The 27377-nt window shown below is 39.8% G+C and overlaps 2 protein-coding genes across 2 annotated transcripts; both read right to left on the bottom strand.

Moving 5' to 3' along the window:
- Positions 1–1756: 1756 nt before the first annotated feature.
- On the bottom strand, positions 1757–15703 carry LOC137110131 (adhesion G-protein coupled receptor G2-like). Its single transcript, XM_067494981.1, has 15 exons — positions 15582–15703; positions 15418–15472; positions 8263–8447; positions 8072–8147; positions 7406–7547; positions 6450–6563; positions 6056–6181; positions 5859–5904; positions 5647–5741; positions 4791–4909; positions 3772–4040; positions 3590–3686; positions 3168–3297; positions 2913–3069; positions 1757–2401 (listed from the first exon to the last, which is right to left on the bottom strand). The coding sequence occupies exons 3-15, from the start codon at positions 8444–8446 to the stop codon at positions 2310–2312; spliced, it is 1647 nt and encodes a 548-aa protein (XP_067351082.1). The 5' UTR covers position 8447; positions 15418–15472; positions 15582–15703; the 3' UTR covers positions 1757–2309.
- A 3051-nt stretch (positions 15704–18754) lies between these two features.
- LOC137110163 (adhesion G-protein coupled receptor G1-like) lies at positions 18755–25677 on the bottom strand. Its single transcript, XM_067494984.1, has 11 exons — positions 25467–25677; positions 24796–24909; positions 23526–23651; positions 23318–23363; positions 23106–23200; positions 22250–22368; positions 21218–21486; positions 21036–21132; positions 20613–20742; positions 20358–20514; positions 18755–19846 (listed from the first exon to the last, which is right to left on the bottom strand). Exons 1-11 carry the CDS (start codon positions 25602–25604, stop codon positions 19755–19757), a joined length of 1383 nt encoding a protein of 460 aa, XP_067351085.1. The 5' UTR covers positions 25605–25677; the 3' UTR covers positions 18755–19754.
- Positions 25678–27377: the final 1700 nt, after the last annotated feature.

Genomic DNA, 27377 nt, shown 5'->3' with positions numbered 1-27377 from the left:
AACAGGTCAGAAGAGTTTTGCTACGCCTCCTAGAAAATGAATTATTTATAAGTGTAAGTTCCACACCACACTGACCACCTTACTGGGACTGATCATTGCCCCGGGAAAACTCTCTATGGATGATTGTAAAGTAAGGGCAATTGCAGAGAGGCTGGTTCCTACAGACCGGAAACAGTTGCAGAGGCTGTTAGGCTTTGCAAACCTGGGGAGGGGAGGCAGAGAGAGCATTCAAGCGCCTCAAGACATTGTTCACCACTGCTCCTATCCTCACACTCCCAGACACCAAGAGGCAATTCATCTTCGAGGTCGATGCCTCCGGCACTGGGGTGAGAGCGGTGGCGTCCCAACGATCAGAAAACATGGTGCATCCCTGCGCCTTCTTCTCCCAACGCTTGACAGGGACAGAGAAGAACTACGGCCTTGGGAAATGAGAGTTCCTCGTTCTCAAGTTGGCGTTTGAAGAATTCAGGCACTGGCTTGAGGCGGGAGAGCGGATGTTTCTCTTCTGGACTGAACACAGGAACCTGGAGTACATTAGTACAGCCAGACACCTCAATGCTCGGCAGGCTCGTTGGTCCCGAATCTCAGAACATCAAACCCGATGCCCTGTCACGCCAATTTAAGACGAGGCAGACTGTGACACTCAGGAGGAGACCAGCCTACCACCCGTGGTGTTGGGGGTGATACCCTGGGACCTGGAGAGGAGGGTAAGAGACTTTAAGCATGTTAATCCTGTTCCTGTTGGTTGCCCTCCGGGGTGTTTGTTTGTCCCTGTGTGTCCCTTTATCAACAGGTTCTGCACCCGACCTACAGCCCTCATAACACAGAGATTCTGGTGGCCAGCCATAAGGGTGGACGTGTCGTTACATGAGTGCCTGTCCCACCTGTATGAAGAACAAGGTTCTCCATCACGCACCGGCTGGCTACCTACACCTCTCCCAGATCCAGGCGGGAGAGGGCTTTAAATTTGGTGTCTGGGTTTCACCCCCAGACCAACAGACAGACTGAAAGGCTCAATCAAGAGATTGAAACCATGTTACGATGCATGACCCTTTCACCTGGGCTCATCCAGACTAATTCCATCTAGAGTAACTACATGGTTGGACACCATATTTCTGAGATTTTTGGGCCCAAATACTATGACTTCAGTTTTTTCTGAGTTTAGAAGTAAAAAATGTGGGACTTTATGTCTTGTAGGCTTGAAGCTTGATTAACTGATTATTTTCATCTGGTTCCATAGATAAATATAGCTGGGTATCATCAGCATAGCAGTGAAAATTTATGGAGTGTTTTCTAATAATGTTGCCTAAAGGAGACATATATAAAGTAAAAAGTATTGGTCCTAACACAGAGCCTTGTCAAACTCCATAGCTAACCTTTGTGTCCATGGAGGATTCATTTTTAATAAGAACAAATAGGAATCTGTCAGATAAGACAGATAAGATTTAAACCAACCTAGTGCATTTCCTTTAATCCCAATTTAAATTTCCTGTCTCTGTTATAAATTGTTGTGATCAGTGGTGTTGAATGCGGCACCAAGATCAACATACATGTCTTCACTGCTCGTATTTTATTTTTTTCTAACTCCTTCAGCGCCATGAAGACACCTCGTTGCGGTGTCCCGGACAAGTTTGGAGGCCAGATCAAAACCAATGTGCGGCGGAAACGCTATGCCCTGACCGGACATAAGTGGATCAAGAACCATCTCACTTACAGGTACCAAAGAACCACCAAGTAAACCTGAACTGCCACAAATACTCAAGATGGGATTCGAATTAATTTACTGTAGTTCTTCTTTTTCTCTTTTTGTTTACTTGTTTTATTGTATTAGGAATGTGTTTGGGACCATAGACCCCTCAAATTGTATAGCAGATTGATACACATGCTTGTCAGTGACGATAAAATATATTTGCTTCAACAAAAGATTTTTTCATCAGTGTAAGTCTAGTAAAATATTATGTCCTTAAAAGCAGTTTCAGGCCGAATGGAGCTGATTTTTAAGATATGCTAATCTGCTAATCTTGATGGTAAATAAGTGGCAGTACAATTTGCATAGATGGATACTACATTATTTTAAAAGCACACAAGTTATGTCAACAAAAAGCTTCAAAACAATACCAATGTTATAAGATGCAAGAATATTTTAGATTCACGATTAAATTCACTAAACTAGTCAGCATGAGAACAAATGCTGTAATGCATGTAGCATTGTTGCTTCTCTGATACATGGAAACATTAACATCATAACATTCTAGTACTTCAGTAAAGACCCTGAGTAAACAGGTGTGAAGCCTTAAAACCTTAAAACTTTAACTGGTGCTACGTGTTTCACTGCTCGTCGTAGTAGGAGATTTTCTAGTCTTTCTCAAAGCCAAGACAAACCACAGGAAGATGAAGAAACCTGTGTGGTTCAAGAGAAAAGAAAGAGAGAAGTGTGAGAGAGATTCCAGGAGGAGATAACCATGCAAATGATGCACTAATAAACACATCTACTGTAGATGTGTCGTTCCACTGTTTGTCAGTATACAAAATATTCAGGCTAATACCTACTGCACATAAAAGCATGTTGTTTAGTATTTAACAGTCTTTCTTGACAATTCAAGTACAGTCTTTCATGACATTTGAGTAGTCATGTCACTCATAATCTGTCACTCCACAGATTATGGCTTATTTTTTTCTGACACAGAAAGCTATCAATGCTTATATGTATGAAGTTTTGTATCTGTTTTACATTCACAGTAGCAGAGTCCAACTGTAAGTTGGTTTAGATGCTCTGGTTTGGAGAAAGCATTACAGTAACTAAATTAGATTTGGCATAAACTTGTGTTGTGAGGCAAAGACTGACTTGTGTCATTTCTACAGTAATATCAGCACAAAACAGAGGTGAACTTGTGGAAGCATGTTGCACTGACCTTGCAGTGAGTTCAGGATGCAGAAAAGGTAGAGGCCAGGAGTGGTCAGGGAGCCAAATGAGAAGAAGACCAGGCCCCATGTGATACCAAGCAAAATGCTGATTCCCAGCAGGACTAAGATGTCGCCTTTGACTCTGCCATAATTGCTCTGCCCAAACTAAGAAATGTGGTGAACAATGACACATTTGCAGGTCAAGTTAAAGACCATGAAACAACAGAGCTGTTTGTTGTGTGTGGCAGCTGATGGACTTTTACCTCTTTGTCATGTCGGAGACTCAAAACCTGCCTGATTGTCACCACCAGCATGATCATGTTAAAGATGAAGACCAAGCCAAACGCACCTATTGTGGTCACATCCTTCACTGTATTATTGGTAATGTAGCATCTACAGAAAGAGGAGTATGGATAACATTTAATGACATGTACAGAAAAAACACTATTTAGACAAAATTCTGTAGTAGAAATTTCCATTCAGTTGACTAAAGATTCTGCTGCAGTAAAATGATCCATATAACTAGTTTAATTTCTTGATTTAGTCATTTACACAGAGGGTGGTATGAGGTTTGCTGCTCATTCAGTAGAATATGAGGAGATACTGGTTTCATTTACTTTGAATAGTAATAAGTTAATTATTAGTCTAAAAAGGACATGCAAATTTGTCCCCACTTCTCTCATACATTGTGGTGTCGTTGGGGTTAGATGGGTTCAGAGGGGCATGACCATATGCATCTTTGTCTATGATGACCACCAGGGAAACAATGACTGCAGGAACACCTGCAGGAAACACAGGGATTAAACGAGTGAGTGATCCACACGTTTGAGGGGACAGAAATTCCCCGTTCTTGTTGACTCTACTCACCCCATCCCACCAAACTGAGTTTGAGCAGGTATCTGCTGATGTATATATTGAAGACTCTGACCAAGAGTATGTAGAGGTGGAAGCCCTCCAAAGCCATCCAACTGAAAGAGGCCAGCAGGGAGTAGTGAAGAGCAATAGCTATGTAAAAGCAGAAGCCAGTGGAGATCAGTGCTGCCGTCTGCTGACTGATGAGGAAGTGCACGTTGAGCAGGATCAAGGCAATGGCCAGACTGATGTGGACCCTCGTAGAGACATCTGTCCTGAGTTTTCTGTTAGGCAGAGGAGAACTGGTGTGTGCTAAGTGTTAAATTGTGTGTAGTCAGTCTAGTTTAGATTATATATAGTAGGAACGAATGGAGGAGGAATATACCGGATAATGGAAAAACAAATGTCCACTGAAAAAACTGGATCGATTGAAGGTAGTGGATACAATGCAATAAAAGAGGAGGAGGATCATCTACCCTTTTTTTCCTTTTGGCTGTTTCCTTTCAGGAGTCATATTAGCGAATCATGTAAATAGTCTTTACTTATATAGCGCTTTCCTAACTAAGTTGGGGTTCAGTGTCTTGCTGAAGGACATTTTGACATGTGACCGGAGGAGCCAGTGATTGAACCACCAACTGTGAGATTGGTGGATAACCGCTCTACCTTCCTGTGCCACAGTCGCCCCTTGTGCCTCCATTTAACCCTGTCCTCTGAATCCTCTTCTCTTCATGTCCTCTCTCACTACATCCATAAATCTCCTCTTTGATCTTCCTCTAGACCTCCTGCCTGGCAGCTCCAACCTCAGCATCCTTCTACTGATATATTGACAGTCTCTACTCTGAACATGTCCAAACCACCTCAATCTGGCCTCTCTGACTTTATCTCCGACACATCTAACATGAGCTGTCCCTCTGATGTCCTCATTCCTGATCCTGTCCATCCTCGTCACTCCGAAAGAGAACCTCAACATCTTAAGCTCTGCTACCTCCAGCTCTGCCTCCTGACTCTTCATCCGCCCAGGAAGAATAAATTACCTATTTGTGATGAAAAGCAGAAGGCTGATGATGAGACCAAAGAGAGAAAGACTGCAGCCAATCAGAGTGATGTATTTCAGAATCACCGTGTCTTCTGATGAGAGGTTGGAAGGAGTCACCTGTAGAGAAAAAACATCAACATGCAAGCTGCATTCTTGCTGCATTTCTCTGGTCACATTTCTTCTGTTTACTAAAATCAGATCAGGCATTTTAAATCGTAACTTGTATTAAGTGGCAAATTACTGAAAGCCCCCCTTGGGGAGAGTAACAAGGTAATTGACACTGATTATAAAGTACAAATTTGTACAAATTTGGTACTGTTAAAGGTGTTTACTCTATTTTATTTTATGCTACTTTCTACTGCACAAAATTTCAAAGGCAGATACTGTACTCGTCTGCTCTGCTACCCTTGTTACCTAGAGTTACAAAATATATTGCACATTTATAAACAAAACCCATCATTGCATTAACAATAAATAATGATGATTATAATTACAAATTAAAGTACTTTACGGTACAGATCAACATCCCTGCCTATGCATTTCAATAGTAACTTATTTGTTACATAAGTGACACTGATTCTCTGTGGTATTACCACTTGTAATACTCACTGCCTGTGCAGAATATTTTTCACAACACTTTTGTGCCATCTAGTGTTACAAAAACTCTGACAGAGACAACAATGCAATGCTATACAGCAAAATATGCTGTTGTGTTAAAGAACTTAATAATATATAACCTTTGAGGAAAATGTCTGACAAGTGATGTGTCACAGACTAAAACTAAATTTAAATGCAAAGTTAATCTACTGTGTACTTTCTTTACCGTTCTCCTTTGCATGATGAAATATTATTACCATGAGGACACCGAAGTATGTGAGATGATTACAGGAACAGGTGATGTAACTCTGATCACGTTTCCACAAGGTTAGACAGCCATCGCTACTAAATGCTGATAATTCAAGCAGAACCGTTATGTCACATTATTGTGCTGGTTGTAAGTGAAAAATTAAAACTATTAACACTTGTGTTATTGTCAATATGACAAATGTAATGATGTGTTACTTACCGTTCGTTGAAAAATTCAAGAACACACACCTAGGTTCTTGTGTATTCTGTGACACAAAAATGTGATGTTAAAAATGATAATATTATGCATTTTATGATTTTTACTACATCTCCTTGGAGAAAAAAAAAAACAAATCTATGCATTGTTCAATAGAAACAGACAAGATTAAATGATTACTGCAATGTAGCTGTAGTTACATTTATGACTGTAGTAAGATTCATGGTGATGTTGACACGCTCCTGTAGTCCTGAAACATTCTTCCCACCAACACTCACACCAACCAGTCTGCTCTCATACAGTACATCTGTTTGGTTCCACATGGTCTATAGAACAACATGGATTCAGTGGATTCACTTTTTTGGTGTTTGGTGTATATATATATATACACCAAACACGTGTGTGTGTGTGTGTGTGTATACACACATACATACATATATACACACACACACACACACACACACACACACACACACATATATGTGTGTATATTTATATGTATATATATGTTTGTGTGTGTATATATATATATATATATATATATATATATATATATATACATATATATAAATATATATATATATAGTTTCTTACCCCATTATCCCAGGTAAGCATGCAGAACACAATTATGTTTTTTAGTCCAACATTCAACTCTTTTGGCAGATGAACACTCACTTTGCTGCTGGTGACAACTTTATTTGCTTTTGCCTATATCAGAGGCACAGGAATTAAAACACTGCATGTTACCTGTAACACAGGTATTTACACACAAACAGAAATTAAAACACTGCATGTAAAGAAATGTAACACAGTAATACAATTCACAATGCTGTTGTTTATCAAAATCAGGGGACAAATTTGAATTTGCAAACCTGGTGACTCAACATTGTAAATGGTAAATGTTCTACACTTATATAGCGCTTTTCTACCTATTGGCACTCAAAGCGCTTTACACTGCTTCTTATTTACGCATTCACACTCACAATCACACACACACTCACAATCACACACACACTCACAATCACACACACATTCATACACCGATGGGGGAGCTGCTATGCAGCTGGCCAACACTCACCGGGAGCAACTAAGTTGGGGTTCAGTGTCTTGCTCAAGGACACTTCGACATGTGACTGGAGGAGCTGGGGATTGAACCAACAACTGTGAGATTGGTGGACAACCGCTCTACCTTCTTGCCCACAGTGCTCATAACTTCTATAAATAAACTACCTGTGTCAAACATCTTACTTAAAACAGCTTGCAAGTCCTTTTCCTACCAATCTGGGGTAATGTTCTGCTGCTAAGACTGATCAACAAGCATTGGTTATTATATGAGATAAAACTTGAGATTTTTTTGCAATTTCCAAGTAAACCTTTTCTAAAGAGCACTGCCTTACACGATTCATAAATATATGACTGAGATAAATGCTAATGTCATCAATAACAATGCTCAATGCAACAGTTATCTGATGGTGTAATGACCACATTCGGTGGTGTAATGTTTACATTGTTCACTATGTTAGTTTAGCTACATAGCAACATTTTCTTACCTCTTTCTCATTGGCATGAATTTTAAGACCTCCGAAACTGCCTTTGGGTTTGAATAGGAAAGCTACCAAATGATTTGTAGTTATGGATGTAGTCTCATTTATTTCTGTTTCCTCTAGAAAGTCTTCTAGATTCTGCATGGTTCTTGTGAAAAATGACAAGAAATGATCAGGTTCTGAATGACAATGACAATATTCCAACTTAAACAGAATTCTAGCCTTTAGTCCCCATAAAGGTGGGGTCACTGCACCATCATGCCACCATTTTATTCTGTCTAAAATACAAGATAGAGTCTTAGGAAACAGCCTAGTTGTTGACCCTCCTTTGAGCCATATGAGGTAGTGTCTGAGAGAGGCTGAGTTTGCTCTAGCATCTGTGTAAAAGACCTGATGTGACACTGGGCTGTAAAGGGCTGGTGACATTTTACTATGAGAACATCCACCATGAATGTTTTTGTCTGAATCATATTGTAACTGTAGTAAGAAAAGCACATCACCTTGACAACAATTTGTTAGGGGTCTGTGTACGATAACCTTAAAGTTAAATTAGTCATTGTACCATGTTTTGTACTGAAAACGCACATATGATGCATTTTGTAAGGTCGTGTACACACAACAATAATTATAATATTAAAAAAATATTCTTTGGTATATAATTAAGATGTTTACTTGATAGCGTCCTGGTTGTTTTTACTTGCCCACATGTTATCAACATATTCCATGCAGCATTTGGCGTCTGAAATATCTGTAGAGAAAATAATAAGTTATAGGTAATAAAAATGCACAAAAATGGTAATTTACCCCCCCAAAATACATAGACATACATATATATTATACTTATATATAACTATGTTACTCACTTGGATTTGTTTGATTTTCGATTTGACATTTATTATTCAAGGGTTCATGACATGAATTGCCATTTATGGAAGACGTGGGACAGGATCTATTTAAATTGCAATATCCATCTGATTTAGTTTCTCCACAGGTGATGATATGAGACACCAAAGACAGCACCAGCCAACACACAACCGCCCACTTCATTCTGAGAATTGAAGACAACTAATTTAAAACAAAACCTCATCTGTACAAGCAAGTTTCATCCTTAAGCTACTCTCAGAGCATGTGTAGAATTAATATCAATTCATTTACTGCATAAGCATTTAATTCAACACATCATACAGCAGACCACACCCATACAGTCACAATGGAACATTTCAGATCAATTTCACTTATTGCACATTTGCTCTATTTTAAATTTATTTTAAAATGGAAATATATCATTTTCCTCATCTATCTACTCAGCATAACCAGACAAACTGAAAACATAGATATTTCTTTTAAATTTTGATAAAAATAATTGAAACGTAATCATCTGGAATCATTGATTTACACACAGTAGGTATTCAGACCCCTAATTCACTTACAAACTTCCAGATGTTCGAACTTCCTGACAGATCATTTCAAACTACATCAGATATGAAGTGTCTGAATTACAATGCTCAAGTCTCTTCACAGATTTCCATCCGCACAGCTGCCGCCATGCTTCACGGTAGGAATGGTATTAACCAGGTGACTCTTGGCAGACATAGTGCTGCAGAACTGTAAGCATGATCTATGTCCTCATGCTCTCAGAGTCATTTAAATTTTGTTTGGCAAACAGGCTGTGGCTTCAGTCTAAAGATAAAGCTCTGATAGATGGAGTTTTACTGAGATGTTTGTTCCTTGTTCTATCATCTCTGCAGACTCAAAGTTTCACCTCCTTAACCAAGGTTGTCTGTGTACTGAGTTGGGTGATGGCCAATGATAAGAGTGTCACAGTCCTTTATTTCCTGTCTTGGCTTCTATTTTATTGATCCTCCTGTGTCTCTTCCTGTGAGTCTGTTTGCTGTCTTTACCTTCCTCATTTTGTCCTGATTTGTTTCACCTGTTCCCCGTCCTTTTATACCCTGCTCTCCCCAGTGTTCTCTGCTGGTTTGTATTATGTGTAAGTGTGTGCCTGCATGCTGCCTGCCTGCCTGCCTGCCTGCCTGCCTGCCTGCCTGCCTGCCTGCCTGCCTGCCTGCCTGCCTGCCTGCCTGCCTGCCTGCCTGCCTGCCTGCCTGCCTGCCTGCCTGCCTGCCTGCCTGCCTGCCTGCCTCTTGCCTGCCTCTTGCCTGCCTCTTGCCGTCTCCATACTTGGGTCTTTGCTAAAATACTAACTGTAACATTACGAACCGGCCACAAAAGGACCCAGAGACGTGCAAGAGTTTTTGTTTTTTCCTCTCCCTTTCGCCATGGATGCCACAGAGGCCTTTATGCAGTTTTCAGGGTACTGCCCTGAGTTAGAGTTGAAGTACAAATTTAGTTGTTCTCGCCATCCCTTCCCGGCCTCTGGGCATCAGATGTAGGCGTAGGGCCAAACCACTGCCCAAACCTCAGTCCCTGAACCCACCACAGGCTCCTGTTCTCATTGTCTCCTCTGCTGTTGCAGCCCCATTTCCTTTATCCGTTCCCGTGCCTACGTCTGTTCCTGTGTCTGCCGACCCTTTGGCAGCACAACCAAGGGCTGCAAGGCAGCGTGGTCCTCCCCTTCGGTCCACCAATTCACCAACTGCGCAAACAACTCACTGTAGTCATAGACCTGCTCACATTCCTCTGGGACTCCTGTATGCAGGCTACTGACGCTGAGACACGTTTGGCCAAGGCCAGGCAGGTAAAGAAAGTGTTCTGCTCGCGATCCTGGTTACATAGCCTGCCTGGTGCCCCAGAGTTATTAGATAAGCTGGCCAACTATAGAGGTAAGGGGAGACAGTGTCACTCCTGTCATTGCTTAGCCGCGCCTTCCCCAGCTCCCGGCCTTGACACCGCCACCCCTGTTCTGCTTCCAATGCGGTCCAACACCACCATCAGTTCAGAGAGGTTCGCCCAGGTCGACGCCACCTGCTGTTCGGAGGGGCCCGCTCAGGTCGACACGGCCTGCACCTCTGTTCCGCTTCCTGTGCGGGTCAACACTGCCACGCCTTGTCTGCTTCCTGTGCCGCCAAACACCACCAGCGGTTTGGAGGGGTTCGCCCAGTTCGATACCACCAGTGGTTCGGAGAGGTTCACCCCGGATGCCGCCACGACCTCGGTCTAGCTTTCTGGAAGAATGGACACTGCCTCTGGCAATCCTGCTCTGGCTCGCCTAGTTCCTGTCCCAGCGCCAAGGTCTGCTGTTTGTCCTGTCTCTTTGTCCTATCTGTTTGTCGTGTCCTTGCTCGTCCAGGTCCTATTCCGGCGTTGAGGACAGCAACTGCTCACCCAGTTCCAGTTCCTGTTCCGGCGCCAAGGACGTCAGCCTGAGCTCCGGTTCCATTTCCTGTCTGTCTGGTTATGGTGCCGAGGTTGGCAGCCTCAGCTCTGGTTCCAGTTCCTGCCTGTCCAGTTCTGGCGCCGAGGTTGGCAGCCTCAGCTCCAGCTTCTGCTCAGGTTCCTGGCCCCCAGCCCAGCCTTCTGCCAGACCTCCAGTTCAGGAGCGGTTCAGCCACCGCAGTCAGCCTCCAGCTAGACCTTCCGTCCGGCCCCCGGAGGCCTCCAGCCGCAAGAGGCCTCCAGCCGCAAGCGACACTTTCTGTCCGTCCCCCGGAGGGGTACAGCTGCTTCTGTCGGCTTCCTGCTATGGGCACAAAAGTACTGTTTGCCTATGGGCTCTTGGACCTAGAACTCCGCAGGTCTTCTGCTTTGGACCACTCGTAACAAAAAGTCCTTTTGAGACTTCGTTCATGTCACAACAATTGAGTTCACTGTGCTTCTGCGAACATTTAAACCTTTAAAAAAGGTTTTACATAATTGTCCTGATGTGTACGTTACAACAAAATATTCCTTGGCCTTCATCAAGGTAAATTTAGAAAAAGGGAATTACATCAGCATTAACTTTTTTGTGGGGGGACAATCATTTCAAACAGCTGTGGTGCTACTGTGTAAAAAATGGAAAATTAAACTACTTGACAAACTAAAATACATGAGAATTAATTAATTAATTAATAATATTTCAGCAGCCATGTGACTATTTTATAGAACTAAACTCTCAGTCTATATATTTACTCAATACAACAAATACAATCAGTCTGTGACCTACATTACATAGAGATTGTTTGCAATTATGTTCAAGACAAAAATACTGCAGTCATTTGGTGCTAAATACTGCTTTTCTCTATAGAAATGAAAGTATTTGAATCAGCTTCTTGGAACTATTTAAAGCTTCATGAGTCATCTGTCCTATGGCCATTTTTGACCCCTCACTGCCGCAGCTCTTCTATTTCTCTGGGCTTAAAGGACTGATTTTGAACTTATATTAAAGGACAACTTCACTGATTTTTGAACTTGTTTCATTTGGTTTTAGTTTGGTTAGTGCATGTGCATAAATGCCAATATACTTCCCTTTATTAAAATTTCTAACACCTAACCTTTAGTTCAGATTATGGTAAATGGTCTGCACTTATATATTGCTTTTCTACCTATTGGCACTCAAAGACACTTATTCACCCATTCACACACACACACACTTATGTGTGTGTCGCTATGCATCTGGCCAACGCTCACCAGGAGCAACTAAGTTAGGGCTCAGTGTCTTGCTCAAGGACACTTTGACATGTGACTGGAAGAGCCAGGGATTGAACCAACATCTGCGAGATTGGTGGACAACTGCTCTATCTTCCTGGGCCAAAGTCGTCCCTTATTATGCCATGTTGTTGCTCATACTATGAAGTTTGTGATCATAGTCAGTTTTTCCATAACCCCCTCAGATGACATCATTATGTCACCACCTTTACAGGAATAATTTGTTTGAAGAATTTCAGCCGGGATTTAGAGTTCATCATAGTACAGAAACAGCACTGGTAAAAGTCACCAACGATCTTTTCATGGCATCAGATAATGGACTAGTATCTATACTTTTCTGTTAGATCTTAGTGCTGCATTCGATACCATTGATCACAACATTTTATTACAGAGACTGGAACATGACATTAGGATTAAAGGAACTGCACTAGGTTGGTTTAAATGATGAATCCTCCATGCACACAAAGGTTAGCTATGGAGGTCATCTGGTTTGGACGTTTTTAAGCTAGAAGCAGGGAAATAGTTTAATAAAGGGAAGTCAGAGGGAAGTTTAAAACATTAATGCACATTTAAACCCTAAACTGAAGCCAAAGAAAGCAAATTTAAATTTGATGAAGTCGCTGTTTAATGTTTTTTTTTTTTTTATTATAAATTTTATTTTTTTACAGTGGATGATACAGGTTATAATGGCTCAGTTGTAGAGCATTGGGTCGGGATGCAGAGGGCTGGGGGCTTGAATCCCACCCCACCAGGTGCATGGCCCAGCCCAGCCACCAAGGGCCTGCCCTGGAACCTACCCTGGGGCTGAATTAAAAAAATGGGGGGGTTGAAACAGGAAAGGCATCCAGCATAAAAGAACACGTTGCACTGAAGCGACTCCTGAAGGGTCAAGCAGAAAGACGATAAACTTTTATACATGTTCTAATTAATTCTGTAAGACAAAATGTGGAGCTATTAATGCAGCAGTTTTGTCTTTTGTGGCTGCTTTTACATATCAGAGGTAACTGTGTCACAGAAGCTAGAGCAGTTGTTCATCAATCCCAGGGTTGTTGGTTTGATTCCTGGGTCCTCCTGTCACATGTTGAAGTGTCCTTGAGCAGCCCAACTTAGTTGCTCCCAGTGCTATGCAGCTGGCCCATAACAGCTCCATTGGTGTGTGAATCAGTGAATGAGAAGCAATTCAATTCAACTTTATTTATATAGCACCAATTCACAACAAAGTCATCTCAGGGCACTTTACAGAATAAAGTCAAGATTACAAAGATGTATAAAGAGAGCCCAAAAATTCCCCCTGGAGCAAGCCATAGGCAACAGTGGAGAGGAAAAACTCCCTTTAATGGAAGAAACCTCCAGCAGAATCAGGCTCAGGGTGGACGACCATCTGCCTCGACCGGTTGGGGTGAGTGGAAAGGGGAGAGAGAAAAGAACAGAGCAACAAAAAGCAACAACAAAACATCGGGCAGATTGGTAGGACCAGTAGCTGCACGCTGGAAGACACACAGCTGTAAAGCCGGGGGACAACTGCAGAAAGGGACAGAGAGAGGGGGACAGAGAAAGACAAAGACAACGACGGGAGAGAATATGCTTTATTAAAGAGGAAGGTTTTAAGCCTAGACTTAAAAGTAGAGAGGGTGTCTGCTTCCCGAATCTGAACTGGGAGCTGGTTCCACAAGAGAGGAGCTTGATAGCTAAAGGCTCTGCCTCCCATTCTACCTTTGGAAATTCTAGGAACCACAAGTAGGCCTGCATTCTGAGAGCGAAGTGGTCTACTGAGATGATATGGTGCTATGAGGTCTTCTATATATGTTGGAGCCTGACCATTCAGAGCTTTATATGTAAGAAGCAGGGTTTTAAATTCTATTCTAGATTTAATGGGAAGCCAATGGAGAGAAGCTAGTGAAGGTGAAATATGATCTCTATTGCTAGTTCCAGTCAGCACTCTTTGCTGCAGCATTTTGGATTAATTGCAGGCACTTTAGGGAGTTACTGGGGCATCCTGAAAGTAGGGAATTGCAGTAGTCCAACCTAGAGGTAACAAATGCATGGACCAGTTTTTCAGCATCACTTTGAGACAGGATGCTCCTAATTTTGGCAATGTTCCGTAGGTGGAAGAAGGCTGTTCTAGAGATTTGTTTTATATGTGAGTTAAAGGACAAATCCTGATCAAAAATAACTCCAAGGTTCCTTGCAGTAGTACTGGAGGCCAGATTTATGCCATCTAGAGTAACAATATGGTCCATTTCCATTGTGCGGAGCCGTGCTTCCAATTCCGTGAGCCTCGCCTCCAAAGCTGCAAAAACCTTACACTTATTACATATACCATTATCACTAAAGGAGGCAGAGGAAAAACTGAGCATGAGACACACCGAGGAAGTGAGAGAAGGAGAGACAGAGGGAGACAGAGAAGCCATTGCTAATGGATAACTGCTAAGCTAACAAAGCTAATATAAGTGAAATGTGGAATTTGGAAACTTTAGCTGGTTATGTTTTGCAAAAGCAGGTGCTTGTGTAATACAAAACTAGTATTAAGTATTAATTCTTGTGTGAAGAAATCACTTATTTAAGTAAAAATAACACCTACAATTAATCAGTAAACAGTCCTTCGGTAGAAACCCAAGAGTGTGCAGAAACAGGAAGTGACGCAATATGCTTACCGCACGAGGAGCAGGAAGAGGAACCAAGTGGTTCACTGGTTCAAGCCGTGTAAAGTGCTTTTGTACCAATACGTAGAAAATCGTTATACAAGTGCAGAAACCATTTCTGTGTTGGGTTTTCACCACTTATGAAAATGAGAGATTTCAGTTTTGGATTTTTAAATAATTTGCTCAAATTAGCAAATACATTTCACTTAGGTTGCAGCATGTAGTTTGATGGGAAATGTTTGCTTTTATCCTTTATGAAGTGAATTTACAACATTGTAAAAAGTGCAAAAGTAAAAGTTTCTGCTGTGACCGCAACAAGTGTAAAGCTGGAAGAAGCAAGTGAAGGGACAGAAACAGATACCCAGGCTTAATTACAAAAACACAACCAAGTATGGAGAACAGTTACACAAGAATACAGTACTTACATTACTGCTGTGTCATGTATCAATAAATAAATAAATAATTATAATAAATACTTTCAAATAAAACAACCATTCCTGCCTTTTTGATATGTCCTGTGATGTGAGGAGATGAGATGTATGGCAAAGACACAGACATTAAGTAATGTCTGAAAAAAGTATGTCACATATTTCAGCCTTACACAAAGACACAATGAAGTATACAACACAATCATCCAACAACATGTAACATTAGACATTAACATTATCTAATGTTTACACAAGTAATTTCCATACACTTAGTTATATAACCATTCTCAAGCCTAATATCAGCATCAATACAGTTAGTTAAATTAGGTGGTTCTGATCTAACAAGAATAAAAATGCAGCCTACCTGTGTGTGTGTTGCTGAGCTCCACTACAGATGATCTTGTCTCAAGAGAAAACAACTGGTGTGACAGAGGTATGAAAGAAAGTGAGGAAACCTGTTGAAATCATAGAGCTTCATTGGAAGAAAACATGTAAATGATACTTTGAACAAAAAGAGGAAGCACTCACAGACAGCACATCCAGAAATACACTCTCTCTTACTTCTGTAAATATAGATTCACATGAGTAAAATTGAGTAATAATATTGAGTAGTAACATACTGAGTAATGTAGCACAAACATTCTAGATTCACATTCAGCACGTTTTTATAGCATAACATATAGAAGCATAGAAGCTTAACATAGAAGCTAGTTTCCCTTCCTGCCAGGTTGCCCATGTGGCACTAGTTCACTTTTTTAAAACTGTGCTTGATGCATTTACATGATTTTGACATCAAATTTATTCAGTGGAAAATTTTTCAAGATTTTATTTCCTCATTTTCAACTATTAACAAAACACTTGTGTATTTACAGTTGACTTCGCACACAATCACACACTGCTAGTCCTAATATCAGTATCAATACAGATACAGTTAAATGACAGCATAACACAAACTTACTGGATTAGTGCAACTTGCTACATTCTGGACTGTACTTCTCCAGAACATCTAAGATTATCTAAAAAGTTTACAGACAAACATGTGGGGCCTCATTTAATTTCTGTATGAACTCTGACTTTCGTTACAGTGCTAAGTGAAGAAAGGGGATCAAGAGAGTAAAATTCATAAGAACAATATAAGATATGATATAAATGAGTACAGAGATCAATTGCAGACTGATACAGGTTGTTAGTACTTTTGTCATGGTTAGTTGTTGCTCTAGAAAACATTCAAACAGGTTTAAAAAATGTCAAGATGAAGGGATTTTTAATGTTTTCTAATAAAAGACAGTTGAGTTCAGGTCAGGGTTGACTGATGTTAGCCCCTGGCTCTGGATCCTACCTGTCACAGACTGTTCACCTGAATAAAGTTTGTGTGAGAAGTTAGGTTTTTGGTTTCTTTAATTAGATTTAATTTGTTCTTGTGACTTTTGTTTTTTCATCTTCTGTCTGTATGTGTCCCCACAGTTCTCCTCCCCACCAGCTGAGGCTTCCCATCACGCAGTTACACCTCAGTTTGTCTCAAGTCCCACTTTGATTTCCGTACCTCAGCTGGCACCGATCAACACACCTGTTTCACATCATCCATTAGTTCTTGTTTTATAAGGACTTATTGTTGTTGCTAGTGTGTCTCCCCATGCATCCTGTTTTCCTGACCTACAGCTTTAGAGTCGTCCTAGTATGTTAGTTAGTCTTAAGGTTTGTTATGGTAATTAGTTATCTGGAGTGAGTTAGTCTCTGTGTTTTGGTTAGTTAATTTTGCTTTGCCTGCCTGCTATAAGTTGAATTCATATTCTTTGTTAATAAATCTGCATTTCCTGTCTCGTGTTGGCTCTTACACTTGAATTCCCATGTGTGTTGGAATCTCACAGTTTGGAGACTGGGTGGAATGACTTACACAGCAGGTGTTGATCCACATTATGACAAACTAGAAAAACTTGGATGATAAAATTCTGTCTTTGTTCATTAAGCAGTGAATTGTCAGCAAACGTAGCTATACAGTGGTATAAAGATGGGAAGATGTTTGCTGACCCCATGCTGCAGCTTGCCCATATGCACCTGCTAAAAACACTTCTGTTTTTACAAACACTCGATTAACAACCATTAAAACATCATACGTGTACACTGAGGAGAAGTGGTTTAGGGAAGCTTTAGCAGTGACTATTATGTGTGTTCAGTAGATTACACTTCTTTCTCTGTGATGACCTCAGGCCACAAAGTGCTGTGAGCTGTTTGGACATTGTGTCCTGCACATGTTGCTCTAAAACCTCTAATTACTTTTCAGCATGGATGGTGCCTTTCCAGATGTGGAAGCTGCCCACGCCATTGACACTAATGCACCCCCATATCATCAGAGATGCAGGATTTTGAACTTTCCGTTGTTAACACGCTGGATGGTCCCTCTCCTCGTTAGTCCACAGGAAACGACGTCCATGGTTTCCAAAAACCATTTCAAATTTTGATTTATCTGACCATAGAACAGTTTTCCATTTTTCCCCAGACTTAAGCCTTGATCGGTTGGGGTAAGTGAAAAGTGGAGAGATAAAAGTAAAGTCGCACAGGAAATAAAAAACAAAACATTGGGCAGGTTGATAGGATCAGTAACTGCATACTGGGAAACACAAAGCTCCAAAGCCGTGGACACCTGCCAAAAGGGACAGAGAGAGGGATACAGAGAAGGAGAAAGACGACTACGGGAGAAAATACAGAGTTAATGTCATACAGGGGTGACAATTGTGGGGTGAGAGGAGAGAGGGACAAGAGGAGGAAAGGAGCTCAGTGCATTGGAGGGTGGGTCTTCTAGCAGTCTAAGCCTATAGCAGCATGACTAGACTTAAGCTTAGACTTAAAAGTAGAGAGGGTGTCTGCTTCCCAAATCTGAATTGGGAGCTGGTTCCACAGGAGAGGAGCTTGATAGCTAAAGGCTCTACCTCCCATTCTACCTTTGGAAACTCTGGGAACCAAAAGTAGGCCTGCATTCTGAGATCGAAGTGGTCTACTGGGATGATATGGTGCTATGAGATCTATATATGATGGAGTCTGATTGTTCAGAGCTTTATATGTAAGAAGCAGGGTTTTTCATTCTATTTTAGATTTAATGGGAAGCCAATAGAGAGAAGCTAGTGAAGGTGAAATATGATCTCTCTTGTTATTCCCAGTCAGCACTCTTGCAGCATTTTGGATTAATTGCAGGCTCTTTAGGGAGCTACTGGGGCATCCTGAAAGTAGGTAATTACTGTAGTCCAACCTAGAAGTAACAAATCCATGTTTTTCGGCATCACTTTAAGACAGAATGCTCCTAATTTTGGCAATGTTCCGTAGGTGGAAGAAGGCTGTTCTAGACATTTGTTTTATATGTGAGGTAAAGGACAAATCCTGGTCAAAAATAACAGTTGTAGTTCTGTTAGAGGTCAGACTAATGCCATCTAGAGTAACTATCTGTCAGACAGATAAGATTTAAACCAACCTAGTGCATTTCCTTTAATCCCAATTTAAATTTCCTGTCTCTGTAATAAGATGTTGTGATCAGTGGTGTTGAATGCGGCACCAAGATCAACATATACTTTTTGACTGCTCTTATTTTTTTTTCTAACTCCTTCAGCGCAATGAAGACACCTCGTTGCGGTGTCCCTGACAAGTTTGGAGGCCAGATCAAAACCAACGTGCGGCGGAAACGCTATGCCCTGACCAGACATAAGTGGAACAAGAACCATCTCACTTACAGGTACCAAAGAGACATTTTATTTGTAAAGTAAACCAGAATTGCCACAAATACTGTAGTAAAATACTACTGCAATACATTATGTACTCAAGATGGGATTTAAATTAATTTACTGTAGTTCTTCTTTTTTTCTTCTTGTTTACTTGTTTTATTGTATTAAGAATGTGTTTGGGACCATAGACCCCTCAAATTATATAGCAGATTGATGCACATGCTTGTCAGTGACCTTAAAATGTATTTGCTTCAACAAAAGATTTTTGGAACAAATATATAATGAAACAATATTTTCCAAACTGCTCAGGAATCCACAAAGGTATATATCTACTATGCAACCTAATGTGGGATACTGCATTTTTCCCATTTTCTTTCTTTGTTCCCATTCACACCTAAGATTGGAGAGTATTATTCATACGAGGCCTTTAAAGTCTGCGAGAGTCAACCCATTAACATTTGATGAAATCCCCTAGCAGGAGATCAAGTATGGACTTTCATCAGTGTAAGTCTAGTACAATATTATGCGCTTAAAAGCAGTTTCAGGCAGAATGGAGCTAATTTTTAAGATATGCTTGTTTCTTTACGTTACACGGAGCTCAACATAATGATCCTCTTTGCTTTGGGATATCATGGAGACAGTTCTCCTTTTGATGGAAGATATATGTAAAAAAAAGAATTAGACTTTACCTTTCTCTGCTAATCTTGATGGTAAATAAGTGGCAGTGCATTTTGCATAGATGGATACTACATTATTTTAAAGCACACAAGGTATGTTTACAAAATCTTTAAAACAATACTAATGTTATAACATGCAAAAATATTTTAGCTTTACGACTAAATTCACTAAATTATTCAGCATGAGAACTAGTGCTGTAATGCATGTAGCATTGTTGCTTCTCTGATACATGGAAACATTAACATCATAACATTCTAGTACTTCAGTAAAGACCCTGAGTAAACAGGTGTGAAGCCTTAACACCTGTTTAACTTTAACTGGTGCTACGTGTTTCACTGCTCGTCGTAGTAGGAGATTTTCTAGTCTTTCTCAAAGCCAAGACAAACCACAGGAAGATGAAGAAACCTGTGTGGTTCAAGAGAAAAGAAAGAGAGAAGTGTGAGAGAGATTCCAGGAGGAGATAACCATGCAAATGATGCACTAATAAACACATCTACTGTAGATGTGTCGTTCCACTGTTTGTCAGTATACAAAATATTCAGGCTAATACCTACTGCACATAAAAGCATGTTGTTTAGTATTTAACAGTCTTTCTTGACAATTCAAGTACAGTCTTTCATGACATTTGAGTAGTCATGTCACTCATAATCTGTCACTCCACAGATTATGGCTTATTTTTTTCTGACACAGAAAGCTATCAATGCTTATATGTATGAAGTTTTGTATCTGTTTTACATTCACAGTAGCAGAGTCCAACTGTAAGTTGGTTTAGATGCTCTGGTTTGGAGAAAGCATTACAGTAACTAAATTAGATTTGGCATAAACTTGTGTTGTGAGGCAAAGACTGACTTGTGTCATTTCTACAGTAATATCAGCACAAAACAGAGGTGAACTTGTGGAAGCATGTTGCACTGACCTTGCAGTGAGTTCAGGATGCAGAAAAGGTAGAGGCCAGGAGTGGTCAGGGAGCCAAATGAGAAGAAGACCAGGCCCCATGTGATACCAAGCAAAATGCTGATTCCCAGCAGGACTAAGATGTCGCCTTTGACTCTGCCATAATTGCTCTGCCCAAACTAAGAAATGTGGTGAACAATGACACATTTGCAGGTCAAGTTAAAGACCATGAAACAACAGAGCTGTTTGTTGTGTGTGGCTGCAGATGGACTTTTACCTCTTTGTCATGGCGGAGACTCAAAACCTGCCTGATTGTCACCACCAGCATGATCATGTTAAAGATGAAGACCAAGCCAAACGCACCTATTGTGGTCACATCCTTCACTGTCTTATTGGTAATGTAGCATCTACAGAAAGAGGAGTATGGATAACATTTAATGACATGTACAGAAAAAACACTATTTTGACAAAATTCTGTAGTAGAAATTTCCATTCAGTTGACTAAAGATTCTGCTGCAGTAAAATGATCCATATAACTAGTTTAATTTTTGGATTTTAGTCATTTACACAGAGGGTGGTATGAGGTTTGCTGCTCATTCAGTAGAATATGTGGAGATACTGGTTTCATTTACTGTGAATAGTAATAAGTTAGTTATTAGTCTAAAAAGGACATGCAAATTTGTCCCCACTTCTCTCATACATTGTGGTGTCGTTGGGGTTAGATGGGTTCAGAGGGGCATGACCATATGCATCTTTGTCTATGATGACCACCAGGGAAACAATGACTGCAGGAACACCTGCAGGAAACACAGGGATTAAACGAGTGAGTGATCCACACGTTTGAGGGGACGGAAATTCCCCGTTCTTGTTGACTCTACTCACCCCATCCCACCAAACTGAGTTTGAGCAGGTATCTGCTGATGTATATATTGAAGACTCTGACCAAGAGTATGTAGAGGTGGAACCCCTCCAAAGCCATCCAACTGAAAGAGGCCAGCAGGGAGTAGTGAAGAGCAATAGCTATGTAAAAGCAGAAGCCAGTGGAGCTCAGTGCTGCCGTCTGCTGACTGATGAGGAAGTGCACGTTGAGCAGGATCAAGGCAATGGCCAGACTGATGTGGACCCTCGTAGAGACATCTGTCCTGAGTTTTCTGTTAGGCAGAGGAGAACTGGTGTGTGCTAAGTGTTAAATTGTGTGTAGTCAGTCTAGTTTAGATTATATATAGTAGGAACGAATGGAGGAGGAATATACCGGATAATGGAAAAACAAATGTCCACTGAAAAAACTGGATCGATTGAAGGTAGTGGATACAATGCAATAAAAGAGGAGGAGGATCATCTACCCTTTTTTTCCTTTTGGCTGTTTCCTTTCAGGAGTCATATTAGCGAATCATGTAAATAGTCTTTACTTATATAGCGCTTTCCTAACTAAGTTGGGGTTCAGTGTCTTGCTGAAGGACATTTTGACATGTGACCGGAGGAGCCAGTGATTGAACCACCACCTGTGAGATTGGTGGATAACCGCTCTACCTTCCTGTGCCACAGTCGCCCCTTGTGCCTCCATTTAACCCTGTCCTCTGCATCCTCTTCTCTCACACCAACTAACTTCATGTCCTCTCTCACTACATCCATAAATGTCCTCTTTGATCTTCCTCTAGACCTTCTGCTGGCATCTCCAACCTCAGCATCCTTCTACTGATATATTCACAGTTTCTCCTCTGAACATGTCCAAACCACCTCAATCTGGCCTCTCTGACTTTATCTCCAAAACATCTAACATGATTTGTCCCTCTGATGTCCTCATTCCTGATCCTGTCCATCCTCGTCACTCCCAAAGAGAACCTCAACATCTTAAGCTCTGCTACCTCCAGCTCTGCCTCCTGACTCTTCATCCACCCAGGAAGAATAAATTACCTATTTGTGATGAAAAGCAGAAGGCTGATGATGAGACCAAAGAGAGAAAGACTGCAGCCAATCAGAGTGATGTATTTCAGAATCACCGTGTCTTCTGATGAGAGGTTGGAAGGAGTCACCTGTAGAGAAAAAACATCAACATGCAAGCTGCATTCTTGCTGCATTTCTCTGGTCACATTTATTCTGTTTACTAAAATCAGATCAGGCATTTTAAATCGTAACTTGTATTAAGTGGCAAATTACTGAAAGCCCCCCTTGGGGAGAGTAACAAGGTAATTGACACTGATTATAAAGTACAAATTTGTACAAATTTGGTACTGTTAAAGGTGTTTACTCTATTTTATTTTATGCTACTTTCTACTGCACAAAATTTCAAAGGCAGATACTGTACTCGTCTGCTCTGCTACCCTTGTTACCTAGAGTTACAAAATATATTGCACATTTATAAACAAAACACATCATTGCATTAACAATAAATAATGATGATTATAATGACAAATTAAAGTACTTTACGGTACAGATCAACATCACTGCCTATGCATTTCAATAGTAACTTATTTGTTACATAAGTGACACTGATTCTCTGTGGTATTACCACTTGTAATACTCACTGCCTGTGCAGAATATTTTTCACAACACTTTTGTGCCATCTAGTGTTACAAAAACTCTGACAGAGACAACAATGCAATGCTATACAGCAAAATATGCTGTTGTGTTAAAGAACTTAATAATATATAACCTTTGAGGAAAATGTCTGACAAGTGATGTGTCACAGACTAAAACTAAATTTAAATGCAAAGTTAATCTACTGTGTACTTTCTTTACCGTTCTCCTTTGCATGATGAAATATTATTACCATGAGGACACCGAAGTATGTGAGGTGATTACAGGAACAGGTGATGTAACTCTGATCACGTTTCCACAAGGTTAGACAGCCATCGCTACTAAATGCTGATAAGTAAAACAGAACCGTTATGTCACATTATTGTGCTGGTTGTAAGTGAAAAATTAAAACTATTAACACTTGTGTTATTGTCAATATGACAAATGTAATGATGTGTTACTTACCGTTCGTTGAAAAATTCAAGAACACACACCTAGGTTCTTGTGTGTTCTGTGACACAAAAATGTGATGTTAAAAATGATAATATTATGCATTTTATGATTTTTACTACATCTCCTTGGGCAAAAAAAAACAAAAACAAAAAACGAATCAATGCATTATTCAATAGAAACAGTCAAGATTAAATGATGACTGCAATCTAGCTGTAGTTACATTTATGACTGTAGTAAGTTTCATGGTGATGTTGACACGCTCCTGTAGTCCTGAAACAACCTTACCACCAACACTCAGACCAACCAGTCTGCGCTCATAGAGTACATCTGTTTGGTTCCACATGGTCTATAGAACAACATGGATTCAGTCAGTAAGTTTGACATTTAGTGTAAAACAATATCATTAGAAAATATAAGCAACTTTACTATGTGCAACTTTTTTGGTGTTTCCTCTTTTCATCATCAGACTTTTTAAATTCTTGTACTCATTACATTCTGCACCATTTGATGATATTGTCATTGGTCACAAGTTGACCTCGTTTATGACACTTGTTTCACTGTTAAACATTTATACTTTTTACCAATCCAGGCCAACTTTGTCCATTTCTTCACTGATTCGTGCCTTTTAGAGGTCAAAGTAAACCAGGTAATAGCTGTTCAGAGCACTATAGGAAGTTTTGGCTAACCCTTTTCAAAAATGAAAATTTGGTTGATGGGTTGAGCTGAAAGTTTAAGATTGTATTTTAAGAATTGTGTTACATTGTCCACTCATCTGTAGGTCTTGTGGTCACCTGCAGATGGCAATACATGCTTATCACTGTATCTTAGTTGAAGCTAATAAAAAAAATATTTCCAGTAACTAAAAAAGTTTAAATAGGAAAATTAAGCAATCCTTTAACCTTTAACATATTTTATTTATAGAATACATAATATTTAATATTTCTGTCAGAATTTGTATAAGGGAACGGATCAGAGAAATGACGGTGAGAGGGAATGTGGGCAAATAATAGATCTTTATTCTGATATTCAAAAACGGTGGACTGGTGGCTCAGTGGTAGAGCACTGAGTTGGGATGCAAAAGCTAGCAGCTTCAAGTCCCAAGGGAAACCTTGGTTCTGGTCACAAGGCCGGACAGAAAATGGGAGGGTTGCAGCAGTAAGGGCAGCCGGCATAAAAACACAATGTGCGGAACAATTTCCGCTGTGGCTAAGCCAAAAGCTGTTGATCTATTCTGATATTCAAAAACACAAAAACATACACACACAATGTGATTTATTCTTGAAAGATAAAGTTAGTATCTTCTCACTTTATTGATCAATCAGTTGCAAACATGTCACAGTGAGAATGTACCTTTGCAAAAAAAAAAGTGTATATATGTATGTATACATATATATGTGTGTGTGTGTGTGTGTGTGTGTGTGTGTGTGTGTGTGTGTATGTATGTATGTATGTATGTGTATGTTTGTGTGTGTGTGTTTGTAGTTTCTTACCCCATTATCCCAGGTGAGCATGCAGAACACAATTTTGTGATTTCGTCCAACATTCAACTCTTTTGGCAGATGAACACTCACTTTGCTGCTGGTGACAACTTCATTTGCCTTCGCCTATATCAGAGGCACAGGAATTAAAACACTGCATGTAAATAAATGTAACACAGTAATACAATTCATAATGCTGTTGTTTATCAACAGCAGGGGACAAATTTGAATTTGCAAACCAGGTGACTCAACATTGTGCCCATAACTTCCATAAATAAACTACCTGTGTCAAACATCTTACTGAAGTATATGATTGAGATAAATGCTAATGTTTGCATGCACAGGTCATCAATAACAATGCTCAATGCAACAGTTATCTGATGGTGTAATGACCACATTCGATGGTGTAATGTTTACATTGTTCACTATGTTAGTTTAGCTAAACAAATGTGTCTGATAGCTTCACTCAGAAGCTGTTTTTATACCTAGTATACTATAACTAGCATTTCAAATCATTTGCAATTCATATGTTTACTTTTTTAATTTACTTTTTACACATTGTTACAACCTTTTTTGCCACTGGGTTTGTAATGATTGTCAAGTTTTTCCACTAAAAATCAATGTAAGCTGTGGGTGGATAAAATTATATTACATAATTGTAAGTTAATTTAACATTTTCTTACCTCTTTCTCATTGGCATGAATTTTAAGACTCCCGAAACTGCCATTGAGTTTGAATAGGACAGCTACCAAATGATTTGTAGTTATGGATGTAGTCTCATTTATTTCTGTTTCCTCTAGAAGGTCTTCTAGATTCTGCATGGCTCTTGTGAAAAATGACAAGAAATGATCAGGTTCTGAATGACAATGACAATATTCCAACTTAAACAGAATTCTAGCCTTTAGTCCCCATAAAGGTGGGGTCACTGCACCAGCATGTCACCATTTTATTCTGTCTAAAATACAAGATAGAGTCTTAGGAAACAGCCTAGTTGTTGACCCTCCTTTGAGCCATATGAGGTAGTGTCTGAGAGAGGCTGAGTTTGCTCTAGCATCTGTGTAAAAGACCTGATGTGACACTGGGTGTTGGGGAAAAGGGCTGTAAAGTTCTGGTGATATTTTCCTATGAGAACATCCACCAAGGATGTTTTTGCTGGGAGTCTCTCCCATGTACATTGGAAGAGAAATAGCATATACAACATAAATTAACTCAAGCAAAGCTGTTGTGAATTGTGTATAACAGTTAGTACAACATTCTGCTTTGTTTGAACAATGTGTAGGAACAATTAGACATAATGTTTCTTTGCAGGAGAAACAAAAATGGTCACAATGAACCATTATGATGTGCAACTAGTTAAATGAAGGAAGCTGAGGAATTTGATCAGTTGTTTGTTTGAGCAATTGATTGTCACCAATCAAGTGCCATTATGGTTTGTTTGGCCTCAGTCTGACTCCACAATCTAGTTACCTCTACCTCCTCCCCAGCTCCATGAATCCTTTAGAGTCTCCCTGTTTCTCCCTCATCTTCTCATCACGTGTTACTAGCAGGGAACTGAATTCATCACCATAATCCTTTACCGTATAGTCAGGTTGTAATCAACACATTTAAACTTAGTTTTAGTCTGAATCATATTGTAACTGTAGTAATAAAAGCACATCACCTTGACAACAATTTGATAGGGGTCTCTGTAGGATAAAGTTAAATTAGTGTATAATGTTTTGTACTCAAAATGCACATATGATGCATTTTGTAAGGTCATGTAGTCACACAATAATAATTATAATATTAGTAAAAACTATACTTAGGTATATAATTAAGATGTTTACTTAATAGAGTCCTGCTTGTTTTCACGTGACCAAATGCTACCAACATATTTCATGCAGCATTTGGCGTCTGCAACATCTGTAGAGAAAATTTGTGAGTTATTGACATTAAAAATCCACAACAATGGTCATTTGCCCCCCCAAAATACATACACATACATATGTATGTATTATACATATATATATAAAACTATGTTACTCACTTGGTGTGTTTGGATATTTGTTTTCATATTCAGTTATCCCAAACTCTCTGGTTTGTTTTCGAAATGAATTGCCATTGTTGGAAGACGTGGGACAGACTTTATTTGAATTGCAATTTCCATTTGATTTAGTTTCTCCACAGGTGATGATATGAGACACCAAAGACAGCACCAGCCAACACACACGCTCCCACTTCATTCTGAGAATTGAAGACGATTAATTTCAAACAAAACCTCGTCTGTACAAGCAAGTTTCATCCTTAAGCTACTCTCAGAGCATGTGTAGAATTAATATCAATTCATTTACTGCATAAGCATTTAATTCAACACATCATACAGCAGACCACACCCATACAGTCACAATGGAACATTTCAGATCAATTTCACTAATTGCACAATTTACTCTATTGTAAATTTATTTTAAAATGGAAATATATCATTTTTCTCATCTATCTACTCAGCATAACCAGACAAACTGAAAACATAGATATTTCTTTTAAATTTTGATAAATCTAATTGAAAAGTAATCATCTGGAATCATTGATTTACACACAGTAGGTATTCAGACCCC

Source organism: Channa argus, chromosome 2 (genome assembly GCF_033026475.1).
Source record: "Channa argus isolate prfri chromosome 2, Channa argus male v1.0, whole genome shotgun sequence".
Lineage (NCBI taxonomy): Eukaryota > Metazoa > Chordata > Actinopteri > Anabantiformes > Channidae > Channa > Channa argus.
This window is presented reverse-complemented; position numbering and strand designations above follow the sequence as displayed.

What these genes read in the sequence shown, in the direction of transcription:
- LOC137110131 (XM_067494981.1), bottom strand. Translation starts at nt 8,446, where the DNA reads ATGAAGTGGGCGGTTGTGTGTTGGCTGGTGCTGTCTTTGGTGTCTCAT. An exon ending in AACCCCAACGACACCACAAT is followed by an intron (nt 3,298 to 3,589) that starts GTATGAGAGAAG and finishes CTCTTTCTGTAG; the next exon opens with ATGCTACATTACCAATAATA. An exon ending in GTCTCCGACATGACAAAGAG is followed by an intron (nt 3,070 to 3,167) that starts GTAAAAGTCCAT and finishes CACATTTCTTAG; the next exon opens with TTTGGGCAGAGCAATTATGG.
- LOC137110163 (XM_067494984.1), bottom strand. Translation starts at nt 25,604, where the DNA reads ATGCAGAATCTAGAAGACCTTCTAGAGGAAACAGAAATAAATGAGACT. An exon ending in TTCATGCCAATGAGAAAGAG is followed by an intron (nt 24,910 to 25,466) that starts GTAAGAAAATGT and finishes CCTCTGATATAG; the next exon opens with GCGAAGGCAAATGAAGTTGT. An exon ending in CTGCTTTTCATCACAAATAG is followed by an intron (nt 21,487 to 22,249) that starts GTAATTTATTCT and finishes TCTGCCTAACAG; the next exon opens with AAAACTCAGGACAGATGTCT.